This window comes from Papio anubis, chromosome 2, assembly GCF_008728515.1.
Source record: "Papio anubis isolate 15944 chromosome 2, Panubis1.0, whole genome shotgun sequence".
Lineage (NCBI taxonomy): Eukaryota > Metazoa > Chordata > Mammalia > Primates > Cercopithecidae > Papio > Papio anubis.
Window position 1 is genome coordinate 107,356,134 of NC_044977.1, and position 18,602 is coordinate 107,374,735.

The following is an 18,602-nucleotide window of genomic DNA, read 5'->3' on the forward strand; positions in this document are numbered from 1 at the left end:
TCTCAAAACAAGCCCGATCACAGAGCTGCTCCATGATCTAAAAGGATCCTGCAAATAAATGGGCAAGAGGCTCTTGGAAGTCTCCTTTAGTGTCCTGGGGTTCATAGGGTAGAAGCACACGTCTGACTTAATCTCAAAATCCTCAGTGCTACCCTATAATGGAAGAGTCTGCTTACCTGTGGCCACCTCAAACCCGTATACCAGCTTTTCTTCCTAGATATAAGCACCAAGGAAAATCAATGCTGGTACATAGTAGGCACTCCATAGATATTTTTTGAGTGGATGAGCACATGAACGTATATGAATATGCATGTATAAAACATCATTTTCCTCCAACACTGGCTGATTTCATCTGTATAAACTTATTCTTACCTATACTCCTCCTTCCCTGAGAGCTGGATTCTGGGAGAGTCTGGCATACCCCAACACACAGCTTGCTCTAGCTTGCGTGGAGCCTGGAGGGAGGGTGAGAAATGCATGCTTTCATTCTTGCTGTGTCTTCAGAGGATTCAAGCCTACAGGCCTTGTGACTTTAGGCAAAAGATGCCCAGTTCTGTGTCCCGGAGCTCTGTCCTGTATCCTGGGAGTTACTGCAGCAATCTGGGCAGCATGACTGACAGCTTCTTCTTGTGCCCTGTGCCTCTACAGGCTGCACCCCTCCTTGTCCATGTCAGTTCCTTTGCAGCCACCAGCCATAAGAAGAAGCTCTATGTGATTGGAGGAGGGCCCAATGGGAAACTGGCCACAGACAAGACTCAGTGTTATGACCCTTCCACCAACAAGTGGAGTTTGAAGGCGGCCATGCCGGTGGAGGCCAAATGCATCAATGCAGTGAGTTTCCGGGACCGCATCTATGTCGTTGGTGAGTAATGGCTTCTTATTGATCTGAATGGCTTAGAATCTGATTAGCGCTTGGCTGCAGCGCGTCAAGGGTGTGTCGCGGTGTCTCCACTGCTGGCAACTCACTGCCCCTAGGACCCACTCTGGCTTTCAGAAGAGCCGTCAATCGACTGTTTCTCTTGGCAAGAGGGTAGACTTGGCCTAACCAGAAATTGAATTTTAGTGGTTAAGAGGGAAGAACCCAGAAAAATGGAGCGATGCCCACAGAGTTTCCTCCCTCTCTTCAGGTGGGGCCATGAGGGCGCTGTATGCCTACAGCCCCCTGGAAGACAGCTGGTGCCTGGTGACCCAGCTCAGCCACGAGCGGGCCAGCTGCGGTATCGCACCCTGCAACAACCGGCTCTACATCACCGGCGGGCGGGACGAGAAGAACGAGGTTATCGCCACGGTGCTGTGCTGGGACCCCGAGGCCCAGAAACTGACAGAGGAGTGTGTCCTGCCCCGGGGCGTGTCGCACCATGGCAGTGTCACCATCAGGAAGTCGTACACGCACATCCGCAGGATCGTGCCTGGAGCAGTGTCTGTCTGACAGCAGGATGGGGAGCTGGAGAGCCCCCCAGATCCTCAGCGTGCCTGCCTCACCTCTCACCCTCCTCCAGCCCCACTTCAGGCTGCAGGCTCGAGTTTGAGGCCATGCGTCAGGGGATCCCCTTGACTCACTTTGGGAGAACCTTGGAAGTCACAATTTGGGGTCACTTGAGACTGGCCAGGAATGTTTGCATGACCTACCTCAGGAGGGGAGGTGAGGAAGAGTAATATTTAGTATTCAGGACCCACCCACCCTATGCCGGCTTCTGTGCCAGGCACTTCCTTGTATGGGTTCATTTAACCTGGTGAGTGGCTCTTATCACTTCTAGTTTACAGGTGAGGGAACAGAGTTTCACAGAGGCTAAGTGGCATGCCCCTGATCACTCAGATAGCAAGTAGCTACCCCAGGAGTCTAAAACCCAGGTCTTTCAGCTCCGAAGTCAATGCTCCTTCCACCACGCTGCCTATCTCAGGCAGGAAAAACAAACAAAAAACCAAAAACAAAACCTGGCTCATGCCAGGCGTGGTGGCTCACGCCTGTAATCCCACACTATGGGAGGCCAAGGCGGGTGGATGACCTGAGGTCAGGAGTTCGAGACCAGCCTGGCCAACATGGTGAGACCCTCCGTCTCTACTGAAAATACAAAATTAGCCTGGTGCAGTGGCAGGCGCCTGTAATTCCAGCTACTCAGGAGGCTGAGGCAGGAGGATCACCTGAACTTGGGAGGTGGAGGTTGCAGTGAGCCGAGATTGTGACACTGCACTGCAGCCCAGGCAACAAAAGTGAAACTCTATCTCAAAAACAAAAACAAAAACAAAAACAAAGACAAAAAAACTTGGCTCACTTCTTGTTTCGGCAAGTCTGCTAAAAGATTCACTCAGCACGGCAGGGAAATAAAGGTGTTTCCTGTTTTCTTTCCTTTTCTTTTTTATTCTGCATCCTCCCTCATCCCCGCCCTTTACCAAATTTAAACCAAGGAGTCATTTGGGCTCCTTGCCAAGAATATCTCATAGGTTCTTCCACTTGAAAGGTCTGGGGGATGGGTTTGGGAAGGCCTGTTTGCTTTGAAAGAGATGAAAGATGAAATACTTGTGTTCTGTCTTTTTTTTTTTTTTGAGATGAAGTCGCCCAGGCTGGAGTGCAATGGCATGATCTTGGCTCACTACAACCTCTGTCGCCCTGGTTCAAGTGATTCTCCTGCCTCAGCCTCCTGAGTAGCTGGGATTACAGGCACCTGCCACCACACCCAGCTAATTTTTGTAGTTTTAGTAGAGACGGGGTTTCACCATCTTGGCCAAGCTGGTCTTGAACGCCTGACCTTGTGATCCGCCCTCCTCGGCCTCCCAAAGTGTGGGGATTACAGGCGTGAGCCATGGAACCGGCCTTTTTTTTTTTTTTAATGATCATAAGATGGCCCATTTTGGACCAGAGCTGTCATTGCCAAACAGAATTGTACCTTTAGCACAGTCTGGTGCCCTGGCCTCTTAGTGTTCATCAGTTGTACTGCAATTTAGAAAAGATGTTTCTAGAGACTTAAACTACTGTTTTATTTAAAAAAGTAAACACCTGAACACAGCTGGCCTCCACAGGAACGACAGATTTTCCTTGATGGTACACTTTCTAGTTTTTGGACAGTGATTTAGGTCCACCTTCCTGATACCCCATCCTCCTGAAGCCTTCGTTTTCAGGACTTTTAAAAAGCACTTCTAGTTGTTTTTTTGTTTTATCAGTGTAGCTCAATTGTGACTTAAAGAACAGAATCTGTCCTTCACTATAAGAGCTAGAGCTTTCAAATGAGCTCACTGGAAATTCACTGTAATCCCCAAGCTGGAGAAACAGGTTAAGAGATCCTGTTTCATACGCTGTATTTAAAAAGCAACAATGATAACAACATAGTAACTGCATTACCCAATGGACTTTATTTTCATCATATGATTTCAATTCTCTTTATAGAGTTTTATTTCATGTCCAGTGTGGCTTGTTCTTCTCAGCCGTTTGGGAAGTTAGAGTTATTAGAGTTGACAGTGAACTTAATTTTCATTAAACAGTCATGGTTAGAAGAAGCTAATATTTGAAACAGATTGCAAAAACTTGAAAAATTACAGGTGAGATTTCTGTTTGTGCCAGATTATTGAAGATAAATATAAATGTATGTTGGTGTGTGAAAGGCTCTGTGCCTTAGAGGCATGACAGTTCAGCTCTCTGCTGTGGAAAGTAACACAGGCCAATAGAAGCATATCTGTGGAATTTTATAACAAACTATGGCTGACTCATGAGCACTATAATAACCATCAGGAAGCTCCCAACTGAAACAATGTAACAATGTAATCTAGTTCAATTCAGCAAACATTCATGGAGTGCTTCATATCTGCCAAGCCTTGAGGACACCCATGAATGACAAATCTCCATGCTGGACACTCGATATGGGTAAATAGGCCACCAGTTAATACTTTTGTTTTTCTTTTCTTCAAGTTAGCTAAAAATGAGATGTATATGAAGTGATGAGGCTGGATCCAAGTCTTGATTGCCTTTCAGGGGGTCATGGTGGTAAGCTGTGCAGTAAAGTCAACCAGTGGCCATTGCTTACACGTTTGTCTTTTCAGGGAGCAGATGGTGGTCCTTTGATAAGACCCATTGGCAAACTTCGTGCCCATCAGCAGGTCAACCCTATGCTGGGAAAGTGAGGATTTGGGATTTCTGTGCTATAAACCTGATTCTAAATGTAGGACCCAAGTTTCTGGACTACATCAGAATACCTAAATGAATCATGGAAGCACTCTTTATGATTTTTTACAACACCAGATATGCAGGTGAATTGTGGAAAATTTCATGTAGCTGACACTCAGGAAATGGGGAGTCCTAATAATGACATGGGGTAGGGAACAGATACACCTTGTTAGAAGATTGAGGGTTCTGTATTTGAAGCTGCCAGTCTGTAGCTCTTCGAGAAAGAAAGTTCAAGTCATTTGGGGGAAACTTAAGTATAGTCATCAGGATTTTAGCTTCTAGCCACTAGCCAGGGATGAGAGCTTCTAAAATCTAAAATTCATTCTAAGAAATAAAGACAAACACATTTGCAGGAAGGTAACTGTTATAACCCACACAATCAGTAGGGGGAAAACCAAGCCGAGAATTAACCCAGGGACAACCCTCGGACTCAGGCAGGACATGGCAGGATGTTCTGGCTCAGCAGACTGGAGATTGAGGCAGGGCCTGCGAGTGGACAGAGCACCCCTGGCTGGGAAGAAGATGGGGTAGGAGGAGGTCAGGTTCCAAGGGTGCGGGTCTGGAAAATGATATCGGAGGCCCTGGAGTTTGTGAGCTTGACTCTAGTCCCAAGAAGGGTAAGGGAGAATAAGGGTAAGGGAGAATAAGGGTAAGGGAGAATTCCAGGCAAGGAAATAAGGAAGGAACCCACTTCTTAGAGCAGAGGCACGAGTTAGAGCAGGCACAGCATTTGGGCCAACTTGCTGTGGGGCCTCTGAGCTGCTCAGCTGTGTCTCCTGTCCTAGAGGGAAGGTGGCCCAGAGTCTTTGGTGGAGCGGAATCTGTAGATGAGGTTGAGGGACTCCAGTTGCCAAGGTTGATCTGAAACAGGCAGGGTGCTAAGCTTATCAGAACACCAGCAGATTCATGTTCTCTTCTTAGCTTTCATCTATTCTGGTCTCAATGGCTTCTGAAAACACACACATACACATACACTGTGTCATTGAACTCAAAGCAAACTATGCTCTCAGGGAAATACAAATATCATGTTCTTGTAGCTGTAAAATAGTATAGCTTAGCTATTTATAGAAGTTTTTGAGGTATTGTTGTTATTTACTTGTCCTGTTTTATTTTGAAAAATGAAAGCACTCAATAGAATTTTTAAGGTTGATAACACCACAGTGATTTCTTATGTAAGTCCCAACTTGGAGTTGCAAAATCATTTTTTCCCTTAATACCTGGGTGTTGTATTAGATCTCATAATTTGAAGAGTCAACCTTTATAGAAATCCACATATATCTCAAATATGGCTACTGCAAAACCAGTTTTGACAGGTCAGATTTTCATATGTATAGGTATAAATAGCCAACACTCGGTGAACAAAATCCTTTAAGCATTTTGGTTACATAAAGTTGTATATTTTCAGTGATCAAACTAAGGATATTGTTTATAGGTTTTAAAAACCAAACCAATTAAGTTTTTATTTATTCAATAAAATATGCACAGAACAGATGCAAATGTGTTATATACAATCATGAAGTGATTTTTTTTTTTTTTTTTTTGCTGTTTTTGGTTTATATAAATAAGTGGTGTCTGAACAGAAATTAATTTAGAAGGTGGAAATTTAAAACCTTTCAGTTGGTTCATGGGACTTTAGATAAGTTCATAGGTTAAAATTCACCAGGTTTGATTTATGGAATGTCAAACGGTAGACAGTTTTTCCCTCCCTAAAGATGTATTGCCTTGCTGAACAAGCTTTTACCAACCCACATGCAAACTGCGTGACTCTCCTCTTGCCTGGCCTCATCTCTTTATACAGGAGACCCCCTTCTAGGTTTTTGATTACAGGCCTGACCTCTTAGCCCGCCTCCACCATTGTTCCTGTGTTGTCTCTGAAGCCCTCCCTGGTCTTTGCTTCTCAAATTGGGGCACATGTAACTTGGGGTATGAGACTTCCCTCTAATCACTGGAAACCCTGTTATCAATTTAGTTCGTTTTGGTTATAATGCAAGAGTCCTACGTATTTGAAAAGGAAAACTGGAGCCTTTAAAGAAATCTGGGGTTCCATGAATAGCTTCAGATCTTTCCCTCTGGGCCTCCCAAGAACTAGATGTTCTGCCTTAGGAGTTCTTGGTGGAAACCCTTGGAAATCACAGACCCAGCTCCCTCACTGGTGGGGAGTGTTCTGGAGTGATCTTGGGCCCTGGATCTGACTGCCACTGCACCAGCTGTGAGTCAAACGGAGTTTTGACCTTAACTTTGCTGCTGAGCCTTCCAATTTCTCCACTGGGTCTAAGTGATCATCTCAAGTCTGGGCAGTTTGGCCAGGGCCAGGCATCTGAACAGCTTTTCTTAGCGCCTCCCCCTGCACCTGCTGCCCCCTGCTGGTGTATAGCATCTCCTGGACCAGTTCCTTTTCCCTGGACATGCAGCCTTCATACAGGATCTCAGTTCTCTCCCGCCCTCTGTAGCCCCATGCCTCATATTCCGTTGCTGCATGTGGCCACAACTGAAGACTCTTGGTGCTGGGGATGAATCCAGGTCCGGTCCCACCCTCCCCAGGCTCCCCACCATCAGCGTGGCTGCTTACCAGTCAGTCTCTCTGGTTTTCACTTCCATGTTTGTTTACTGGCGCCTGGGGATTTTCCTTTTTTTTTTTTTTGCACATTCAGATGTCTGCTTTGTTATTGATTCCCACATGAAACGCTGCCTTGAAACTCAGGCCCAACCATCTCTACTCATCTGTCTGGATACAGAATATGACGCTTCCTGGCTATAAATTCTTTAGGAAAGTTAAAGCTGGGTAGAGGGAAAAGGGGTGGCCTTTGATGTGTAAGACAACTGGAAATCTCCTTCACAACATGAATCCTGATCCCTCCACATTTGACAGTAGGAGAAGCTCCCAGTGGGCACAGAAAGTTGGAACTCATAGCCCCAACTCTTCCCTGTAAGGAAAGAGTCCTGTACACAACTCTTCATTTAATTTCCCAAGGAACATCAAAGACCAGGCTGGAACAGTTAAGTAAAACTTTACCTATGACTTAGAGATGACACAGGGGATAAACACAGGAAGGGAAAAATACTCTAGATTATGAGGATGGCAAGAATCAGCTATCCCTGAGAAGCAGCATTTGTCTTGAGAAGACGTGTGTGTGTGTGCGCGTGCATATGCATGTGTACATACATGGTTTAAAAATAAAAATAAATAAGCAGGACATTAGTTAAAGCAGTGAAAACAGATTCTATTCAGTAACTGCTGACAGTAGGGGAAAGAGTTGAGCTCTATTCTGATTTGTGCAGAGATGCTGACTGGGTCTTTTAAAGGGAGAATAAGGGAGCCAGGAGGTGCAGTGAGCAGGTTCAGTTAGAGTCAGGGAAGTGAAAAATGACAAAGTATTGGGCAGAGTCAATGTGTTGAGGCCAGCTGTGTCTGCTAGCTGGCAGTTCTCGAAGCTAGGATCCTCTCCCCCAACAGAGCCTGGGAGTCAGAGGCTCTCTCCTTCCTGATAATTACGTTGAGGGGAATGGCTTTCGGGTCCTTGAGAAAGACACTCCTGAGCTGTAGGCGACACATACAAAGTAGCTCAAAGGGACAGAGGAAGGATTCACAATGGTAAGCCTCCTTTTTTAGTAAATGTTCTAAAAAAGAGAGGTCAGGAACCTATTGTCAGGTGTTGGTGGAACAAACTAAATTCTTTTGACACCCTTAAGCTTTTCCAGACAGCAACTCAAAAGAGGGCTGGCCCATCCCAGGGACGTGGCCTTAGACTGCTAGAAGCCACGCGATGGTTTGGTGAAGTCTCTGAGCGCAGGGTGTGAGTGGAGTGTTGGTGCTGAGAGTTTCAGTGTCCCAGGTATACTTGCCTTATGAAACAGATACAGTTAAAAGAACAGGTGTGCCCACCACCTGTGCTGCCGTTGGCAGCATTTTAAAAGAGAACTGACCATTTTCTGCAACCCACCATGGGCCCACTGTGTGAGGCCAGGAGTGCCGAAACCCCTCCCTCTAGAATCTGCTGAAGACAACTAAAGAGAAAAATAGTACTAAAGCTTCTTTGACCCATACAGGCCAGAGCAGTGCTTTCAAACTTTCTTGAACATGTATCACAATAAGAAACACATTTTCTGTATTTCCTATTCAATTTTTTCTTAAAATGCTGTTCACAAGCCACCAAATTAATTACATCACCCACTAATGGGTCACAAGTCACAACCCATATCTGAAAGGTACAAGACTGGAGGGCACTGACTTGGGCAGACAGGGCAGGGGCGAGGGGAGATGAGGCTGGCAAAGCCTCGTGTATTAGTCCATTTTTATGTGCTATGAAGAAATACTGTAGGCCAGGTAATTTATAAAGAAAAGAGGTTTACTGGACTCACAGTTCCACATGGCTGGGGAGGCCTCACAATCATGGCAGGAGGTGAAGGAGGAGCAAAGGCATGTCTTACATGGCAGCAAGCAAGAGTGCCTGTGCAGGGGAACTGCCCTTTATAAAACCATCAGATCTCGTGAGACTTACTCACTATCACGAGAACAGCATGGGAAAAACCTAACCCCATTATTCAGTTCTTCCCACTGGGTCCCTCCCACGACACATGAGGATTATGGAGCTACAATTCAAGATGAGATTTGGGTGGGGACACAGCCAAACCATATCACCTTGATTTAAGAAAGTGCCAATACATAGAAGGCAGAAGGAAAACCTGACTGTGCAGAGCAATCTGTAAGTCTGACCTTAGATAAAAAGGATTTTTTGTCGGTGAAATTCTATTCTGTTTTTTGTTTGTTTGTTTGTTTGTTTGTTTGAGACGGAGTATCACTCTGTCGCCCAGGCTGGAGTGCAATGGTGAGATATCAGCTCACTGCAACCTCCACCTCCTGGATTCAAGCAATTTTCCTGCCTCGGCCTCCTGAGTAGTGGGGATTACAGGCACCCGCCACTATGCCCAGTTAATTTTTGTATTTTTAGTAGAGACAGGGTTTTGCCATGTTGGTCAGGCTGGTCTCAAACTCCTGGCCTCAGGTGATCCACCTGGCTTGGCCTCCTTAAGTGCTGGGATTACAGGCATGAGCCACCCCACCTGGCCAAAATTCTATTCTTTCATAACAAAAATGTAGTAATAGGAGCATCTATTGAGTAATTCCAAGAAACATGAGACCAAGCCAGAAATAGAAAAAAAAGAAGATTAGGACAGTGACAAAACTAGTTTAGGTAGAAATGCTGAGGTTTTTAATTGTCAAAGTACATTCTGGTAGAATGTCACATTCCCGGAAAAGGTCACTGGAGGAATCTGGAGGAAAAATGATGCCTTAGATTTTGTTCTGAGTCCTAAGCAGACATTAGTGAAAAAAAAGATGGGGTGAGTCTTTGTGAAACAATGCAACAAATATTCATTGAGCGCCTAGTATGTGCCAGGCATGATTTCTGTCCATCTGTGAACAAAACAAAGCCCCTACTTGCATGAGCTAACATTCTAGTAGAGAGACAGGCAAGAATCAAACAAGCACAAAATATAATGATAAGTAGAGATAAAGGTCCAAAGAAAGTAACTCAGGGCAAGGGCGATGCATGCTACTTGAGCTAGGATGAACAGAGTCATCCTTTCTGATAGAGACACTTAAACAGAGGCTTGAGTGAAGAGAGCCTCTCGTGAGAGGCCTGAGAGTATCCAGGGAAGCTTACTCCAGACAGAGGGAAGAGCTAATGAGGCTCTGAGGCAGGAGGCTTCTGTGTATTTAAGGAACAGTCATGGCTGGGCACGGTGGCTCACGCCTCTAATCCTAGCACTTTGGCAGGCCAAGGTGGGCGGATCATTTGAGGTCAGGAGGCGAGACCAGCCTGGCCAACACGGTGAAACCCTGTCTCTACTAAAAATACAAAAAAATTTAGCTGGTCATGGTGGCGCACCTGTAGCCCCAGCTACTCAGGAGGCTGAAGCAGGAGGATCGCTTGAACCTGGGAGGTGGAGCTTGCAGTGAGCTGAGATTGCGCCACTGCATTCCAGCCTGGGTGACAGAGTGAGACTCCGTCTCAAAAAAATAAATAAATAAGGAACAGTCAAGAGGCCTGTGTAGCCGGAGTAAATTCAGAGCCATGGTAGGGAGTCTCAGAAGCCTCTGTAAGCACTTTGAATGTCATCAGAGTAAGGTGATAGCTCTTAAGACAAGTTCAGAAATGCTAGAGACTCACAAACGTTCCACACCCAAGCTTGTGACTTGCAAATCCACGTCAGCTATGTTCGCAGGTGCTTAACAGCAAGGAATTGCCACCCTGAGCCCAATGTTTTTATGAACCCAATGTATATTGAGTTTGTTCTCCAAATCCATGCTCTGTCTTGGGCATGGTCCTGTCCTGGGCATTCATATTATGGTGGGCTGGGGCTGGCTTCCCAAACTGCCTAGTCACATACCCTAGGGTTGTTGGGGAAGCCTCTCCAGGAGCTACCATCCCCTACTCATTCCCGGTGTAGGTGGAAGGCAGCACTCTGATCATGTGACCGCTTATCCATTCAGCATCCTGGTGGCAATGGGAACATCAGTGCTGGTGTTAGTCGGGGTGGGAAAAAGGGGACAAAAGCCAGAACTCTTAAGTTAGTGAGTTCCAGGAAGCCCAGTAAATTTTTGAAAAGATCTTGTTGGCAGCCTAAAATTCAGCACATTAAAAAATAAACTAATAAAAATTTCAATGGCTAAATGCAAACCAACAAACTATTTAAAACACCTGTAGGCTGGGCGCGGTGGCTCACGCCTGTAATCGCAGCACTTTGGGAGGCCGAGGCAGGCAGATCACGAGGTCAGGAGATTGAGACCATCCTGCCTAACACAGTGAAACCCCGTCTCTACCAAAAATACAAAAAATTAGCCGGGCGTGGTGGCGGGCGCCTGTAGTCCCAGCTACTCGGGAGGCTGAGGCAGGAGAATGGCGTGAACCCAGAAGGCAGAGCTTGCAGTGAGCTGAGATCGCGCCATTGCACTCCAGCCTTGGCGACAGAGTGAGACTCTATCTCAAAAAAAAAAAAAAAAAAAAAGGAAAAGGGCTTGTAAGCCAGGGGCAGTGGCTCATGCTTATAATCCCAGCACTTTGGGTGGCCCAGTCTGGCAGATCATCTGTCAGGAGTTCAAGACCAGCCTGACCAACATGGTGAAACCCCATCTCCACAAAAAATACAAAATTAGCCAGGGGTGATGGCGTATGCCTGTAATCCCAGCTACTCTGGAGGCTGAGGCAGGAGAATGCTTGAATGCAGGAGCCGAAGGTTGCAGTGAGCCAACGAGAGGTGACAGCATGCTGGCAGCCCTCGCTTGCTCTGGGCACCTCGGCCTCAGCGCCCACTCCAGCCGCGCTTGAGGAGCCCTTCAGCCCGCTGCTGCACTGTGGGAGCCCCTCTCTAGGCTGGCCGAGGCTGGAGTCTGCTCCCTCTGCTTGCGGGGAGGTGTGGAGGGAGAGAGGCGCGAGCGGGAACCAAGGCTGCGCAAGGCGCTCCCAGGCCAGAGCGAATTCTGGGTGGGCATGGGCTCCTCGCGCCCCGCACTCAGAGCCGCCGGCTGGTGCAGTGAGGGGCTTAGCACCCGGGCCAGCAGCTGTGGAGGGTGCGCTGGGTTTCCCGGCAGTGCCGGCCCCCCTGCGCTACGCTTGAATTCTCGCTGGGCCTCAGCTGCCTCCCCGCGGGGCAGGGCTAGAGACCTGCACCCCGCCATGCCCCAGCCCGGGCCCCCCTTCCACTTGAGGCCCCAGCCTCCCCGATGGGCACCGCCCCCTGTTGGGCGGTGCCTGGTCCCATCGACCACCCAGAGGCTGAGGAGTGCGGGGCGCGGCGCAGGACTGGCGGACAGCTCTGCGGCAGCCCTGGTGCGGGATCCACTAGAAAGCCAACTGGGCTTCTGAGTCTGGTGGGGACTTGGAGAACTTTTATGTCTACCTAAAAGATTGTAAATGCGCCAATCAGCACTCTGTATCTAGCTCAAGGTTTGTAAATGCACCAATCAGTGCTCTGTGTCTAGCTAATCTGGTGGGGACTTGGAGAACTTTTGTGTCTAGCTAAAGGATTGTAAATGCACCAATCTGCACTCTGTGTCTAGCTGAGGGATTGTAAATGCACCAATCAGCACTCTGTCAAAAGGGACCAATCAGCTCTGTAAAATGGACCAATCAGCAGGATGTGGGTGGGGTCAGATAAGGGAATAAATGCAGGCTGCCCCAGCCAGCAGTGGCAAGCTGCTCAGGTTCCCTTCCATGTTGTGGAGGCATTGTTCTTTTGGTCTTCGCAATAAATCTTGCTGTTGCGCTGTTGAGGTCCGCGCTACCTTTATGAGCTGCAACACTCACCGAGAAGGTCTGCAGCCTCACTCCTGAAGCCACCGAGACAACAAACCCATCGGAAGGAAAAAACTCTGAACACGTCCAAATACCAGAAGGAACAAACTCTGGACACACCATCTGTAACACTCACTGTGAGGGTCCACAGGGTCCATGGTTTCATTCTTAAAGTCAGTGAGACCAAGAACCCACCAATTCTGGGCATGCCATGATCACGTCATTGCATTGCAGCCTGGGCAACAAGAGTGAAACACCATCCCAAAAAAAAAAGGGGGCTTGTAAGTCTGGTCTGCCAGTGTTCACTGACCTGCTTGGTCCCGAAGACATTTGAGTTTGCAGCCTCTGACATACACCATTTTGTTTAATTCTTGCATGAACTCTGTGAAGTCAATTGATGCTATATAGATGAGAAAACTGAGCCTCAGAGACTTCCCAGAGTCAAGACTGAACGCAGGTGTGTCGGTCTCCAAGGCTGACAATGCTTCTGCTCTGCCCATTGCTGCTTGCAGGGAGCAGGTATATGGAATGCCGTAAGGTGAGTTGATGTCGCGGGTCTCATCTAAGTCCATGGTTCTATGATGCAAAGATTTTAGATCAAGCATGTCACAGCTTTAGAGTCACCATGAAAAAAATCCGGAAATACTTACTACTAACTCACTCTGTAATCTGTGCAAGGCCAGGGACCTGTGCCATAAAACCCCCTAGTGGTTGAAGGTGACTTCTGAGTTTACTTCCACCCTAACAGACTCTTATATACGGGAGAAAGGGCTGCACTTTTTTAATTTTTTAATTTTTTAAATGTGTGTGTGTGTGTGTGTGTGTGTGTGTGTGTGTGTGTGTGTGTGACGGAGTCTCGCTCTGTCACCACACTGGAGTGCAGTGGCGTGATCTCAACTCACTACAACCTCCGCCTCCCAGGTTCAAGCGATTCTCCTGCCTCAGCCTCTCAAGTAGCTGGGACTACAGGCACGTGCCACCACGCCTGGCTAATTTTTGTATTTTTAGTGGAGATGGGGGTTCACCATGTTGGCCAGCATGGTCCTGATCTCTTGAACTCGTGATTCTCCCGCCTCCGCGTCCCAAAGTGCTGGGATTACAGGGCCAGGCCGCACTTTTAAAAGTGTCCACCAGGGGGCAAAAGATGACCACAAGCTCTTTACACTCCTAGTAATGGGGTGCAGCCAAGGACAGCCTGGAGTAATTTTCCTAAAAGGAAAGAAGCTCCTGTCTGAACTGCCAGCCCTAGAGCTCTGTTCTGTCCTCACGGTTCCCTGCCAGGCCTCCCCTCCCAGAGGGAGCTCTTAGAGTGACTGTGGCTGGTCCTATCCTTGGATTATTGAGTCTTAGAAGCCATTGATTGCAAGATAGGTGATCCTATGGCAGGAAAAATGGTACAATGCCTTAATGTTAGGCTTGCACAGTTCATGAATTGGTCCTGCCAGCTTTTCTTTGCTTTGGAATTTGTCCCCTACTGTCAGGGATTTGGCCATTTGCCCTACACTTCTCTTGCATTGTTTAGCATAATCGAGGCCGTCCTTTTGCGGGTTCTCGGTAACAAAGTGTAATACAGCACTGTTTCCTTAGGTGATCTACAGCACTTATTTGTTACCTTGCAAGAAAATATGAGGCTTTCTTGGAAGCAGATTCTCTACTCCTCAAGGCTTTTGAGAACTGCAGCCCTGGCTGAAAGCTACTCATATGAGACCCTGAGCTAGAGCCACCCAGCTAACCTGCCCCTCAGAAACTGTGAGATAATAAATGTTTGTTGCTTCAAGCTACTAAGGTTTGGGAAATTTATTACATAGCTGTAGAAAACTAATACATGGTGAATCGGTGAAGGGTGGAGGGAGGGCAGGGGATGTGCTGCCTCAGGGATGTGCCCCCCACTTTCATCCTCCAGACAGGACTTCAGAGCATCTGAGGAAACCCGGAGAGACTCCTCTTTAGGGAAGTCATCCAGCCCTCAGGTCCGCTTATGCCAGGAGCAAACCGGGAGGACAGGAGAATGACCATCTATCTTACCGAAAGCTCTGTGAGGGAGGAACGGAGGAACGGAAGGAGCTGCGTCCTTGACCATCCCCTGGATGAATAGGAAGGGCTGTGCCTCCAGGGTCCATGTCCTCTGTGCCCTGGATGATGCCAGGGCTGCCAGGGATCACAGAGCCACCCACTGGGAAGCTGGGGGTTGGCCTGGCTCAGGGGCCTTCGCCAGCCATAAACACCCACAGCCTGGGGTTGGCAAGGCTGGGAGGCAACACAGGAACTGAAAAACCTGACAAGCTCCAGCCCCTCCGCAGGGTAAATGACAACTCCAGGTAAAATGATTAGCTGGTTCCAGCCCCTCCTCAGGGTAAATGACAACTCCAGGTAAAATGATGAGCTGGTTCTAGCCCCTCCACAGGGTAAATGACAACTCCAGATAAAATGATTAGCTGGTTCCAGCCCCTCTGCAGGGTAAGTGGCACCTCCAGGTAAAATGATTAGCTGGTTCCAGCCCCTCCACTGGGTAAGTGGCACCTGGGGTAAAATGACAGCCTGGAGCTGGCAGCTGCTTTCCCTGCTCTCGCGGGTCCTGCAGGGAAGCGTGGGAAGGGAAGGGGGTACAGCGCTGGGCACAGAGGGGCTCTCAGACCTGGACTGAACTGTTTCAGGGGTCATCTAGCCCATTCCCCGCCTCCAGACGAGGATTTGCCTGAGGCTGGAAAGAGGAAGGATCCTCCCAGCGCCGTCAAGCCCCAGATTCCACCTCTCTGTGGGTGGACTGTCAGCGCAGGCCCTCACAACGCAGAGAAAGACACAGGATCCCACTGGGCCGATGACAGCAGGAGCTCTGGGTGCCACAGGTGAGGCTGGGGATGCCTGGAACATCCCGGGAGTCCAGTTAGTCTAGAGCCAGGTTTTCCATACTCCTTAGAGTGCAACCTCAGGGAGATGCAAATTTTACCCCAACACAGCATACACGCAGAAATACATTTATACAATTCAAACACAAGCAGACGAAACAATGTTTACCCTTACAGTGTGTGAAGTCCTCATCTGTCCTACCCCATCCTATCATGCTCTGTTCTATCCTAGGAGACAAAGCGGGGGGTAGGGGAGCTGTGGAGGTGGAGGAGTCTCATCCGGGCCCTTGGGCGACACGTCTAAGTGTGGCTCACGGGGCGCCCCACCAGGGATGGTAATTGACCACCAGGCTGCGGGCCCTGTGGGGACTGGCTCAAGGCCCTGTGGGAGCTGAGTCAGGGCCAGGACTGGGGTGTCCTGACTCCTAGAGACCATGTTCCATTCCTCACCCAGGCCTTCCAGCCCCAGCCCTGGGCTGACTTTTGCTGTCCTACATCATCTGCATATTTATTCCCCTGCTGGACTCACTGGCCATGGGCTCTGTGGTCCTGAGAGTCTTAGGGACTAAGGAGCTGGCAGCATGGAGGGGAACCCGGAATCTCAGACTCAGGGTCTGGCCAGTCACAGGCATGTGAGGGAACAACTGAGAGGCCCACTGCCCCGTGGCAGGAGGCGGCACTTTGGAGTCTGTCAGACCTGAGAGCAGTCACACCTGATTCTCACTGTCGCTCACTAGCTGTGTGATCTTGCACACGTCACTTAAGCTCTCTGAGCATCGGTTTCCTTATCTCTAACATTAGGATAAAAAATATCTATTTTGTAGGGTTAGTGTGAGGATTAGCAAAAATGTGTATGATGTGCAGTACATGGCACATAATGGGAACTAAAAAATAGCACTTGTTGGCCAGGTGCAGTGGCTCATGCATGTAATCCCAGCACTTTGGGAGGCTGAGGTGGGTGGGTCACTTGAGGTCAGGAGTTCAAGACTAGCCTGGCCAACATGGTGAAACCCTGTCTCTACTTAAAAAAAAAAAAAAAAAAATAGCCGGGCATGATGGGCACCTGTACTCCCAGCTACTTGGGAGGTGGAGGCAGGAGAATCACTTGAACCCAGGAGATGCAAATTGCAGTGAGCGGAGATCACGCCACTGCCCTCCAGCCTGGGTGACAGTGAGACTCTGTCTCAAAAAAAAAAAAAAAAGAAAGAAAAAAAGAAAAAATAGCACCTCTGATGATTACTGTTGATAATAATGACAATAATAAATTATAATAATACTAACTGGAGGATCTCAAAAGTACTGTGGGTACGGCAGGTGTGCTATTACTTAGTTTTGGAGGAGATTTGGCTGCCATGGTTTTCATCCTAGACAAAAAGAAAATTTTCATAAGCACATAGGGGAGAAAGCAGATTATGTAGGTTATGAACAGTCTTAATAATAGAAGATGAGGAAAACACCTGCTTAAAACCCAACCCAAGACACAGGCTCTTGCCAAGCGTTCACCTCGGTTACAGGTGATAGTTGGATCCTTGGAAAATGAACAGAATGATTCTGGTCCTAGCCGAGATCCTGTGGTATGCTGGGAAGACATCCCCATTCTCTGGAACACTCCCAGTCCACGTATCAGAGTACACCCAAAGTGCGTGGATAGGTAAGGACAAGACAAGTGGGAAAGGTTGTAAGGACTGGGAAGCATTATGTCTCTTCTCAGAGGACATCTTCATAGCTCATACTGTGTAAACATTAAATGACATGGGAAATTCAATTTTGAGGCTTACTCTTTTATCTAGAATTGCTGTTTTACTTTCACTAATTGAATGAGATCTCTTAACAAGTGAACCTAACAGAGAATTTAAATTATCCTGATCAAAAAATACATTTTTTTGGTAAATTATATAGTTTGAAAACAAAATTGTGAGAAGATCAATGCTTTTGCTCTAAATATGGCATCTCCCTGCTTGTTCACTATGAGGAATGGGACCTCACAGATCCTACCTGCAGAAGCTGCTCTTCCCACACAGGTTTCAAATAAGGAAAGTAGTTAGAAGGAAATAATTCAAATGTTCTTAGCATAAAGAAAAGACAAGGCTGGGTGGGGTGGCTCATGCCTGTAATCTCAGCACTTTGGGAGGCCAAGGCGGGCAGATTGCTTGAGCCCAGAAATTTGAGACCAGCCTGAGCAACATGGTGAAACCCTGTCTCTACTAAAAATACAAAAATTAGCCGAGCATGGTGTTGCACACCTATGGTCCCAGCTACTCGGGAGGCTGAGGTGAGAAGATCACCTGAGCCTGGGAAGTTTGAGGCTGCAGTGAACTGTGATTGGGCCACTGCACTCCAGCCTGGGTGACAGAGTGAGGCAGAGAGAGAGAGAGAGAGAGGGAGGGAGGGAGGGAGGGAAGGGAGGGAGCGAAAGAAAGAGAAGAAAGAAAAGACAAATATTTAAGGTAATGAGTATCCCAGTTACCCTGATTTGATCATATGACTGTATCAGATTATCACATGTACCCAGAAAATATGTACATTGATTAGGTATCAACAAAAATAAAAGAAAAATCTAAAATAATGAGGAAACTCTATTTTTGTTTTGCTTCCATCTACATTCTTCTTCTCCTTTCAGAAAAGAAAGGTAAACCATTTATGCACAGCTTTTAAAGGACCCTTTCTAGCACAAGAATGGAGGCTGCCATTTCCCTGTCTGACAGCCTAACCCTCAGGGGCTTTTCTCTCATCTTGGAGGACCAAACAGTATAAGAGGAAGTTTACCTAATCCAGGTGCTGGACTATGAGCTTCTCCTGATTCATTCTGCACAGGGAGGCTTTATATGAAGAGTCTCTTGCATTTTGTTTAAAAGCTGTCATTTTGTTGCATAGATATTTCGTAGGTAAGAGCTCTGATAGAAGAATTTCAAAGTGACTACATTGGCCAAGTGAAGATTCTGGCCGAGAGTCTGAGTCTAGGGAAGCTAGTCCCAGCAAGAGACCTCTTTTGGGTGCCAGAGTTTCCATCTCTGGTAGTAAGAGCTAATGTGACCATCATATACTTCTTATGCAAAGAAGCAGGAAACATCTGGATGAATGAATCAATGCGGAGCATGGTCCAGAAAGAAAAAGCAGGAGCTGGGAGAACCCATGATTACAATAGCCAGAGGCAGAAGGGTTTGTCTTCTCCTTTCCGGCCAGAGCAGGTTGCCATATAACTCAGGACCAGGGTGCATTTATTCATCTATTGGGCATGAGGCATGGTGCTTGGGGCCTTACCTATCACTTAATCCTCATTTACTCCTGACAACTGTCCCTTGACGT

The 18,602-nt window shown here is 47.5% G+C and overlaps 1 protein-coding gene across 4 annotated transcripts in view; it reads left to right on the plus strand.

Annotated features, from left to right (window-relative positions):
• Positions 1 to 2,508, plus strand: part of KLHL6 (kelch like family member 6) — a 67,923-nt gene extending 65,415 nt beyond the window's left edge. For all 4 annotated transcript variants that reach the window (XM_021934621.2, XM_003894765.5, XM_021934623.2 and 1 more), the window contains 2 exons: positions 649 to 862; positions 1,128 to 2,508. In XM_021934621.2, the coding sequence (XP_021790313.1) occupies positions 649 to 862; positions 1,128 to 1,429 (516 nt within the window). In that variant the 3' untranslated portion in view covers positions 1,430 to 2,508. The remainder of the gene's footprint in view (positions 1 to 648; positions 863 to 1,127) is intronic.
• Positions 2,509 to 18,602: the final 16,094 nt, after the last annotated feature.